This window comes from Squalius cephalus (genome assembly GCF_949319135.1).
Source record: "Squalius cephalus genome assembly, chromosome: 1".
Classification (NCBI taxonomy): Eukaryota; Metazoa; Chordata; class Actinopteri; order Cypriniformes; family Leuciscidae; genus Squalius; species Squalius cephalus.
Window position 1 is genome coordinate 59,501,103 of NC_137122.1, and position 11,869 is coordinate 59,512,971.

The following is an 11,869-nucleotide window of genomic DNA, read 5'->3' on the forward strand; positions in this document are numbered from 1 at the left end:
TCCCTTTTACGATCTTGATCTTGTTACATGCTCTAAGCGCTGTACATGCTAAGAAACATTTATTTTTCGGTGGCCATGAAAAATATGCTTTTCTTAGAATAAATTAATAATCAGAAGAGTTCGTTGGACGAACTGTTTAAAGCTACAGTAGGGATCTTTTAGAAAACATTGACTTAGCCTGAAAATTTGAAAAAGCACAACTCACAGGTCACTCCCCCTAGCTCTCTGCTGCGCTACAGCCCTCCCTCCACAGCTCCTCCCCCACAACGGAGCCTGCCGTGAACGCGCACTCGCGCAGGCTAGTACACATGCAGGGCTACTGATAACGGCGGATAAACAGTTATCGCACATTCACTGGTAGGGACGAAACATCTACAATATGCTTTACATTGACTATGGCCTGCATGCCCATACTTTGACTACAAACTTGGTCCTCAAATCATTACGTATTTTGCAATACATGTAATGTAACTTCATAACATTGCATTATTTCTATAAGTTATAAATAGCAAGCAAGATAATATAATGGTAACGTTACAGTATGTAAGTAATTATTCTAGCGATGTGTAATGCTAAATAAGGTGTGCTACATTATTTCAGCAACATGACAAGCCAGAGAATTATCAGGTTTCAATTGTTGCTTTGCACACTGCGTGCGCAAAGTCAATGGGCTCCGACGGGCTTGTTTATCGTCATCTGTCTTTTTCCGTTTACCTGTCTTTGTTGTATGAGCAGGTGCCACTCGAGAAATTGGCAGTTTTGGTTGTTTGTCCACCATTAGCACAGCTGCGGCACACTGGTAATCTTGAGTTTGAACGACGGTACGCGGCTACGCGCTGTGCAAGAGAGGGGTGTGATCAGCTAAGACACTCCTCCTGGCTCTGATTGGTTGTTTCTGACCGGGAGCGGTGTATTTGTGGACTTCCTGCTCAGCTACTGTTCGGACGCCCTTGCTTACTGCTCCGCGCTTTGCTCTATCGCTTTTACATTTTATCTCCTATATTTTTATATTTTATTTCCTTTTATCACCTAATTTTAACTTCAGCAAATCAGCACAGTGCTCATACGACAAAGTTTGGATTACTACAAAAACGCAGAATTATTTCCCCCGACCAGCTTACATTCCGGGAAAGGAAAACACAACTGCCTACAAGGATAACAGGGTTTCTGCAGGGATCTTCAATTTAAATGTAATGCCTTTTTAATGCCATTTTTTTATTTTTAATGCCATACACGACCCATGACTTATATATATATATATGACCCATATATATTAACTTTAATCACACGTTTTTTACGCAATTAAAACACTTACATTTGTTTAGGTTTATATATTTTATAATGTAATCATTTCACAGTTAATCTACAAATAAATGTAGAGACAACATAAAGGCCAGTCTCACTGAGCGGGGTAGAGGTATTGCCATTTTTCAGCGAATGTCCGGGGAATATCGAAAACAAAACTAACTTTACCCCGCTGTCTCAGCGATACTAATACAGCTATTGATATCTGGATAAAAATGATTTCTCCCCCCTAATTTTAAACATTAATTATAGCCATCCAACATTACAGTGTAATTAAAAGCTATCAAGTTTTTAACATTAGGCTTCAAAAAAAATATGACAACTTTTAATTTAAGTGAACTTAACAAACAATCCTCACATAAACCTATAATAAATGTCATATTTACCTCTGGCCTTCCTGTCTAACATACATTATCAAACAGTCTGCACAGCATAAATTATAGATTAAATATAGACTAATGCTTATTAAAGCTACAAGAGTTCTTTAGTCAATAGCAGTGAGTAATTTTCTCTGGTGCCTTTGTTCTGTGATTAACTTTACTGACAGAAAGCTTTATTGGCTGCTGTCCCTTTAAGAGCAGCTGCTGACAGAAACACGGATCTAACACGCGCCTCATTCTCTCACAACTCTTTGCGTTCATTAAAGACTTTATTTCACTAATTTAAGACTGCTCTTATTTTATGAGGATACTCACCAAACAGACATTTTGGCAAAATTGTGTGTTGCGAAAGAGGACCGTTTTCTGGTGCGCAGTCTGTGCGCACGATCTGGCGCGCGTCTTTCTCTCTCTCTGTGTGTGTGTGTGTGTGTTACATAGACAGGACATTCGCAGGCAGCGCGTTTAAACGCATTTACATGAATAAGAGCGGGATCATATAATGTAACGCTACCCAAGGGATGACAAAAATTAACGAATGCTGCGTTTGCGTTAAATATTTTAACGCGTTAAACTGGACAAAAATAATCTCATGCGTTAACGCGTTAACAAACGCAAAGTGAGCTTCAACAGCGGATGTCGAGCTGATGAGGGAACGTTACTACACATAGTTAATTGCTGTCTGCCTTTTATCGTCGACCTGTGGCTGTCAGACTGCATACGAGATTTTACGCCATTGATTCCCATTGTAGCTTAAATACCTTTTTACAAACGCTGCAAAATCCTTCTTTATTTTGACCACCAACCATGTTCTAAATTGTTTGTCTTCCATGCACTTTCCCAGTTTTCTGGTCTAGTTTTATTCCTGTTGTTCCTGCTGTCCAAAATTACTCGCGCCACCTCCGCAACTTTGCTCCGGCCGGAGGCAATCACCAAACTGTTTCCGCGTGTTTTTAATCACACTAACGTAGGCTACATATTTTGCGACGACAGCAAATAAAAATTATTCATCATGAAGACTATTCAAATAAATTGATAATATAACATTTTCTTCAAAACCATAAAAAAATTTCATGCCTGTAGGATTACAATTTAATGCTTTTTAATGCCATTCAAGGCCTTAATTATCGCAAAATCCATTTAATGACTTTTAATGCTTTTTAATGCCCCGCGGAAACCCTGGATAAGAGAAAATGCCTCTTCTGGAATCTTCTTGCTGCACCCAACTGCCACAGACTTTTACAAAAGATTGCAGTTCTTGAAACAAAATTACTTACGGGACCACCAAACCAGACGGAGCACACAACAGAGCTTCGTCATGGACACCCTCAGCATACCGGTGAGTCCCATGAAACTAGTGCTCCTCGACAGGTAGAGAAACAAGCCGATCGACTTAATAATCGATGGCACAAACAGGATGCGAGACCCAAAGGGACTCGAGACATCAGATTGTCAAGAGCATCACATATTGCAGCAGTAGCATCCTCTACCCCAGATACAGCTCTGACAAGGATTGCAAACACTGGTCTACCACCGCCTATACATCTTGAGAACAGATTTGAAGTACTAATGAATGTAAATGAGGAATCCCCAAACGTGATGAATGTGATCGAACACAGACTGAATGGGCCAGTAGCTAACACTGATGCTAACTGGCGCTCAAGGTCGAGCAGACAGCGGCACTCAGCTCAGAGCGCAGCCGAGCCCAGGACTCTGATAGTGGGGGACTCCATAATCAGAAACATTAGCAGCAGGGATACAACTACGTGCTGCCTTCCACAAGCAACAACTTCTGATGTAAACAAGGAACTTCAGAACATTCTGATGAAACATAAGACTGCAAATCGACTCATCATTCATGTGGGGAAGAATGACATTCATAAAGAGCAGTCAGAACTCCTTAAGGAGGATTTCAATGAACTTTTTGAAACACTTAAAAGACTGAAAGTTCAAACATTCATCAGTGGACCACTCCCAGCAAGAGGAACAAACAGGTTTTCACGGTTGCTTGGGCTTAATACATGGCTGCATAAAAACCTGCAATATAAAAGGAGTAAACTTCATTGACAATTTCAATCTTTTCTGGAGTCAGAGACAGCCGTTTCATCGGGATGGCCGTCACCCAAACAAACTTGGTTCAAGAGTGCTAAAGGACAATATCTACTTCTTCCTCAATCAACCTTCTGCAGTGTGTGCCAATCAACTCAATCTGAACGGCACACACACACCTGGACACAGTTTGAATGACCACAGGACTTTACTTCAGCAGCAAAATGGACATGCGTTTGACATATCACACAAGGACAATGATAACACCACTCCGCCACAACAACCTCTGCTCACGGACTCAATCTCAGCTGAGCCCTGCCCACAGAGCTCACCACAGACAGACATATTAGAACTGCTTGAAGATTCAGCACCCAAGGACGACTTCCTGGAAAACAGCCAGGGAAGCCAGGACAGCATATCACAGCCTCCGATAACACCAGAGCAACAGCTCCTTTCACCAGATACTTTTTCCCTCTCTCCAGCATCACCACTTCTGTGCTTCTCACAGAAAATGGAAGAACTGGTGTATGCTGGAACCAGACTATCCCACTCTTTTGCTGCAAGCCCCCAGATACCAACCAAAAAAAGACAGGCACCATTACCACCAAAGCCTGTGGGCCCAGCTCGCCCTCCCCCTCCTGTGAGAGCTCTTCGGCCTCTGCCACAACGCCAGGGCCCACACCCTCCTCCATCTGCTCGAGGTGAACCAAAAACAACTGATACCAGCTCCCAGTGATGTGTTTTGGGTCCCCGCTCTGATAACAGTAACTTTCTCAAATGTTTACAGAACAAGCGGGAACCCAGTGTGCCTGTATCTTTCTCTGTTGCTGTTCTATTACAAGATAGAATGTCTAAGGCCTTCAATAGCCGTACAGCAAACCCAACTAATCTGGTGCCTCTTACACGTCAAACTAAGATTGATGTGGGGACAAAAAGTAAGTCTGTTAAGTTAGCACTTTTAAACATCCGCTCACTTAAAAATAAATCACTTCTAGTCAACGACTTAACCACAAACAACCTGGATTTTATGCTTCTAAATGAAACCTGGCTAGAAGACAGCTGCAGTGCAACAATCCTCAATGAAGCAGCCCCTCCTAACTTTACTTTTATGAGTGTCTGCAGAGCTGCTAAGAGAGGTGGGGGTCTAGCTGCTCTTTTTAAAGATATCTATCAATGTAAGCAAACATCATTTGGGAATTACCCTTCTTTCGAATATCTGGGTGTTGTGTTAAAAGGTGCTCCACGCATTTTACTTATTATTTACAGGCCTCCAAAATATTCTCCAGCCTTTGCTGAGGACTTTACAGAACTGTTATCAACAATTACCTCAGAGTTTGACTGTTTTGCCATTGCTGGAGATTGTAACATCCACATAGATAGTGCAGAGAATAATATGGCAAAATAAATCAAAACTGTTTTAAAAACTTTTGATCTGACTCAGCATGTACATGGACCCGCACACAATTGTGGACACACTCTAGATTTACTTATCAGTAAGGGTCTAAACATTTCATCGATTGTTATTAAGGATGTAGCACTGTCTGATCATTTCTGTATTTTCTTTGATATATTGATCTCTCCTGCCACTGAAGCTAGATCTGTGTCTGTCAAGAAGAGATGCTTAAATGAGAACACTAGTGTACTATTTATGAAGGCTATATCCTTAACACCAAGCATATCTGCAGATTCTGTTGATTTTCTCCTTGATTCTTTTAACTCAAAAGTTAAAAGTGTAATTGATGAAATTGCTCCTGTTAAAGTCAGGAAGAAGAGTGGCAGACAAAAGGCACCTTGGAGAAACTCAACAGCAGTGCAAAATATGAAAAGACAATGCAGAAAAGCAGAGCGCATGTGGCGGAAGACTAAACTTGTAGTCCATTATAATATCTACAAAGACAGCATCCATGCTTTTAATATGGAACTAGGCAAAGCTAGACAGACTTTCTTCTCAAATATTATAAACAGTAATTTAAACAACACACGCACTCTTTTTGCTACTGTAGAGAGACTGACAACCCCCCCAAGCCAGATTCCCAGTGAAATGCTCTCAGACAACAAGTGCAGTGAGTTTGCTTCTTTCTTCTCTGAGAAAATCAATAATATAAGAAAGGTGATCAGCACATCCTTGAGTTGCACTGAGGTCAGACAGATCAGACCACCTGAGAAAGTAGTTACTATGTCTGATTTCAAAGAAATTGATGGCAAAATTTTGGAAGAAACCGTACAGCACCTTAAAACATCAACCTGCACTCTTGACACACTTCTCACATCATTTTTCAAAAGTGTGTTAAACAGTTTAGAAGCAGATCTTCTAGAAGTGGTAAATGCCTCACTTTTCTCTGGGAGTTTTCCAAACTCCCTGAAAATTACAGTTGTCAAGCCCCTCCTGAAAAAGAACAATCTGGATAAGACCATATTAAGCAACTATAGACCGATCTCAAATCTTCCTTTCATAGGCAAGATCATTGAAAAAGTTGTCTTCAATCAGCTGAACAAATTCTTATGCTCGAATGGATACTTTGACAATTTTCAATCTGGTTTCCGACCGCACCACAGCACAGAGACAGCGCTCATAAAGATAATAAACGATATTCGCTTAAATACTGATTCAGGCAAATTATCAGTGCTGGTACTACTCGACCTCAGTGCTGCATTTGACACTGTCGATCACAACATACTTCTTGACAGGCTGGAAAACTGGGTGGGGCTTTCTGGGATAGTCCTAAAATGGTTCAGGTCATACTTAGATGGGAGAGGTTATTATGTGAGTATAGGAGATCATAAGTCTGAGTGGACATCCATGACATGCGGAGTCCCTCAAGGCTCAATTCTTGCGCCACTCCTGTTCAACCTGTATATGCTCCCAATGAGCCAAATAATGAGAAAGAACCAAATTGCTTACCACAGCTATGCAGACGACACACAGATTTACTTAGACCTTTCGCCTAATGATTACAGCCCCATTGACTCCCTTTGCCAATGCATTGATGAAGTCAACAGTTGGATGTGTCAAAACTTTCTTCAGTTAAACAAAGGCAAAACTGAAGTCATTGCGTTTGGAAACAAAGATGAAGTTCTCAAGGTGAACGCATACCTTCACTCTAGGGCTCAAACCTTAGTTTCAGTAGTCATGTCAAAGCAATAACTAAATCAGCATACTATCATCTGAAAAATATTGCAAGAGTTAGATGCTTTGTTTCCAGACAAGACTTAGAGAAACTTGTGCATACTTTCATCACCAGCAGGGTGGATTACTGTAATGGACTCCTCACTGGCCTTCCCAAAAAGACCATAAGACAGTTGCAGCTCATACAGAACGCTGCCGCCAGGATTCTGAGCAGAACCAGAAAATACGAACATATTACACCAGTCCTCAGGTCTTTACACTGGCTCCCAGTTAAATTTAGGATTGATTTGAAAGTATTATTACTGGTATATAAATCATTCAATGGCCTAGGACAGGGCTATTCAATTGGCGGCCTGCGGGCCACATGCGGCCCGCCAATCATCTCCATGCGGCCCGACGGCACCAACCTCCCTCCTCCTCTTTTCCTGGCGGTGCTGCTAATTCAGTTTGATACTCGCTCCGATTGACCTGAGAAACGTTTTACGTGCGAATATTTCAGCAGTTACTATATGTGTCCTGAATTTATGTCGACTGAATCAGCGATACCAATCATTCGTGAATGAATCATTCTTTTGGTTCGATTCTAAACGTGCTTGCATAACGGTCTACTAGCCTACTATTCGGATTCATTCGGACCGCTCCGTCACTGAATCATCTGAAGCGGTTTCTCGTTCAGTACAGTATAACAACAAATAGTGCTGTTTTCAGTTGTTTCACTAGTTGTTTCAACACGGCCCAGCACGGAGTTTCGTTTACTCCAGGTACCGGACACTATATTAAACAGCGTTGCGACAACCAGTTTCAGTTCGACAGAAACCTCTGTTACTTACAAACCACAAATCACTCGATGATTTAATTAGTATTAAATCGGATGAAACCGCCTCAACATTCCCAACAAGACTGATGAGGAAAGCAGGAAAAACATTGTGGCATGAACGAAATTAGAAGACTTTAAATCCCCTAATCACCCTTACAAACATTTACCATGAATTTACTGTAGTAATTTGGTTGGGAAGAAATGTGCAATATTTATATTGAATAATATGTAGTAATAAATAAATATAGTAAATTCATATATATACTATAATATTATATTATATAGTATAATAGTAAATATAGCCTAGTGATTTATTTTGCATTAGTTTAATTAGGTGGGTAGAGGAATATATAATTAATGCTTGTTATAAAATCATGTCAGTTTCTTTGTAAAGGTGCATATATATTTAACTTGTGTTTAGGTATTTTTTATACCGGTACATTGGGAGTGAGTAGCCTGTGGTTAACAAGTCTCACTGTCAGAATATTTTCATTTAAGCATAACAATTTTAAATGAAATTATTATTATTTCTCACCAACAGCTATAAGTTTGTATACATAATTTATTTGTTCCAAGGAAAATAGTTGTACACAGCTGTAAATTATCAAGTTTTTTATTTATTATGGTTTTATATATTTGCATAGGCTACTGTTGGGTACCACATTTCCAAGTAAATACCACACTTTTGTAGGGTTATGTTTGTTTAAACTTATGTTTCAATAAATAAGATAAACCCCCAAACCAACCCACCGGCCCACCTCTACTTTTCGATTTGATAATGCGGCCCTCGAATGAAACTAATTGAATAGCCCTGGCCTAGGACCTCAATACATTGCAGATATGCTCACTGAATATAAACCCAACAGATCACTCAGATCACTAGGATCATATCAGCTAGAAATACCAAGGGTTCACTCTAAGCATGGTGAATCTGCTTTTAGCTATTATGCCAGCCGCAGCTGTAACCAGCTTCCAGAGGAGATCAGACGTGCTCCTACAATAGTCACTTTCAAATCCAGACTCAAAACACTTCTGTTTAGCTATGCATTTACTGAATGAGCACTGTGCCAATGCTCGTCCGACTGTTTGTACTGTACTGTATTTTATTTTTTATTCTTCTTAACTGTTTTAATTATTCTTATTTCTTGTTATTATTTTAATTTCTTCTATGTAAAGCACTTTGAATTGCCATTGTGTATGAAATGTGCTATATAAATAAACTTGCCTTGCCTTGCCTAAGTCTTAGGGACTGTTTCAAAGTTGTAGGTAGTCGGTAAAAATAAAAAAAATAAAAAATAAAAAAAATAAACAGATCTCTAAATTAGGCTATTATAGAGTGGACTAAACGCTACTACAGTTAGCCAATAGCCATCTCATTCCAATATCTTTTTGTGTGAAGTAAACAAATCCCTCACACTCAATTTCTCATATAACTCGCCTGTTTGTACTTAATAAACCAATAAAAAAATTTGGCGCGAGGTCACAGCGTTTGGGTTTGCGCGCTCACAAGGTTTGCGAAAAGTAAAGGCTACAGGCTAAAACGCTCGAGGTTAGAGCCAGGGCAGACGACAGGATGAAGCGTGCAAAGAAAAGTAGTGTGTGGGACCATTTCACCAAAAAGAATGACACATATGTAAATTGCAACTTGTGTGATACATTGCTTAAATACAGTAGTAGCACATCATCTATGATGTAAGGTGATGATGATCATCATCTTTCTTTATTATTGTTAGCACTAACGTTACCTCAAACTAAAGCGGCGTCTCTTTGGAGCTGTCATTTTATTACAACCGCGGCAATGTTTCAAATGAGCTTCTAACGCTAGACAAACGGCTTTATTTTCAACGCGATCACCTTGTACCTGTTACCCCAACCATTTCGAAACTAAAAAGCCATTTATCCTTCGATTACATATAAGCTCCTCGGCGCCGCGTTTGCAGGACTGTGTGACCGGGAGGCAGAGCGGCAGAGAGATGCGACAGAGTTGCGAAATTGCAGGCGCGGCTCGAAATGGCTGTTATTATTTTAAACTAATCGGTTAACCGGTTTCAACCGGCTAATGAGGCTCGGTGGTCGGTCAATATTTTTTTTAGTTTTCGCCATCCCTAGTGAGTATATGATGACAGGATTTTCATTTTAAAGTGGAGTATCCCTTTAAGAATAGGATCGCCAGGTAAGAGGCTAATGAGACTAACTAGTTATATGGATTCCAAGACTATCACCTATAGATACATTCAATTTGGATACATATTTTAGATAGCCTTTTTACCCTTTATTTTTACAACTATTTGTGCAACCATACACACACTTGTATTTGTCTGTATGTGTGTGATTGCAATATCTCGTCTAGGGCGCCAACAGAATCTGAACCGGCCTTGAACTTCATGATACTCACACAGGGTCAGAGGTCACAGCAGGTCCATCACTGAACATAGGGGGCGCATGCATGGAGATGTTAATCTTCATGGACACACATCTGAATCCTGAAAATGGTCCATTACTAAACATAGGGGGCGCACGCATGGAGATGTTAATCTTTATAGACACACAGCTGAATCCTGAAAATGGTCCACCACTGAACATAGGGGGCGCACGCATGGAGTGGTTACTCTTCATGGACACACATCTGAATCCTGAAAATGGTCCACTACTGAACATAGGAGGCGCACGCATGGAGTGGTTACTCTTCATAGACACACAGCTGGATACTGGAGATACTGCTCTCTTAGTGTGAAAAGATGCCTCCTCTCTCTCCTCACACACACTCATTTTACAGATTTGGTTCTCCTCCTCTCACTCTTTATTCACACATTTTACATGAAGTTTGCTCCTTTTCTTCCTCCTTGATGAGAGACTTTCCAGACCTATATCTGGACAAAGAAAACATGCACAAAACACAACTGAATTTTGACACATTTTATTTAAATGGCATTTAATTCACTATAACTTAATGTCAACAGTCTTTAGTTACTGTAATGTTGGTTTGTAGAGCAACATGTCGGCCACACTTTCAAACACAGCAGCCTCGATTAAACACTGGATTCACCTTCACTTTAATGACACTGCTGAACTCTTGCAGGTGTTTTTCACAATCCTTTTTTTTCGTCTCACATTAATCAAATATGATGTTATTTTTACGCGTTTGTGTGTTTATCCTGCTACTACACTTCCTTCCCCCAGTCTTACTGCGTCTCTGAACACACATAGCATACAATAGGCTATAGATTATTTAAATAATAGTTTACAGTCAACTAAAGATTTAAACATTAAACTAAAATTCTCCCGTTAAATAAAAAATAAGTGTAAGTTTTATTTCGGCCATTTAATGAGTGTTACTGACATGAAGTATCACGAAAGTAACTCTCAACTTTATTTGAGATTGAGTTCATCATAAAGTCTGTTTAGACGCAAATACTCTATCGATATTACAGCTATGAAAAGTTTAACGAACTTACTGTCACATGTGAAGCGATTGTTGATTTTCTATCTTCCGAAATGGCGTCTTTACAGTCATCGACTGCTTTCGATTTCATTTCACTCTGAGACATGTCACAGGTAAAAATCCAGCAGCTCCTCCTCGAATGGATTCTTTTCACTCTTCCGGGTTTGGAACGAGTAAATAAATTACAGCTGTGCCACTTGTATTGAGGTAAATGCGAGCCATGTAAAAAAAAAAAATAAAAAAAAAATAGAAGAGTTTGAAACTACGGAAGCGTATTGCATTCACTTGAGGGAAAAAAATCTACTCTGTTTTTCTGAATTAATGACTTAATTATCTCAGAATTACGAGATCATTTTCATGAAAAAAAAATTTGTTGCTCTGTTTTTCTGAATTAATGACTTAATTAACTCAGAATTCTGAGATAATTTTTTCTTGAAATAAAAATATTTGCTCTGTTTTTCTGAATTAATGACTTAATTATCTCAGAATTATGAGACATTTGGGGATTCATTTGTTAATGGACAGTATAAACACAAACAAAAATACTACAATTTAGAATTTTGGTAACAATTTATTTTGATGGTCCCTTTTGAACATTCTGTTGACTAAGTAACTTTGCAATTTCATGTCAACCATCAGTTATTAGAGTATTAGTAGACAGTCTGCTTAAAGGGTTACTTCACCTCTGGGAAGATGAATGTGTATTTAAAATAGGTCATTTAAAGGGTTACTTCAGGATTTAGCATTAAGCT

At 39.5% G+C, this 11,869-nt stretch overlaps 1 protein-coding gene and 1 long non-coding RNA gene across 2 annotated transcripts in view; one reads left to right on the forward strand and one right to left on the reverse strand.

Annotated features, from left to right (window-relative positions):
• LOC307169671 overlaps positions 1 to 10,111 on the forward strand; it is a 373,130-nt gene extending 363,019 nt beyond the window's left edge. Inside the window, exon 3 of the long non-coding RNA XR_013823170.1 lies at positions 10,093 to 10,111. This is a non-coding gene — a long non-coding RNA (uncharacterized lncRNA). The remainder of the gene's footprint in view (positions 1 to 10,092) is intronic.
• LOC307167423 (NACHT, LRR and PYD domains-containing protein 1 homolog) overlaps positions 1 to 11,288 on the reverse strand; it is a 256,692-nt gene extending 245,404 nt beyond the window's left edge. Inside the window, exons 1-2 of the mRNA XM_079886522.1 lie at positions 11,131 to 11,288; positions 10,071 to 10,545 (exon numbers count right to left, since the gene is read on the reverse strand). Coding sequence (XP_079742648.1) covers positions 10,071 to 10,444 — 374 coding nt within the window. The 5' untranslated portion in view covers positions 10,445 to 10,545; positions 11,131 to 11,288. The remainder of the gene's footprint in view (positions 1 to 10,070; positions 10,546 to 11,130) is intronic.
• Between the last annotated feature and the right edge of the window lie 581 nt (positions 11,289 to 11,869).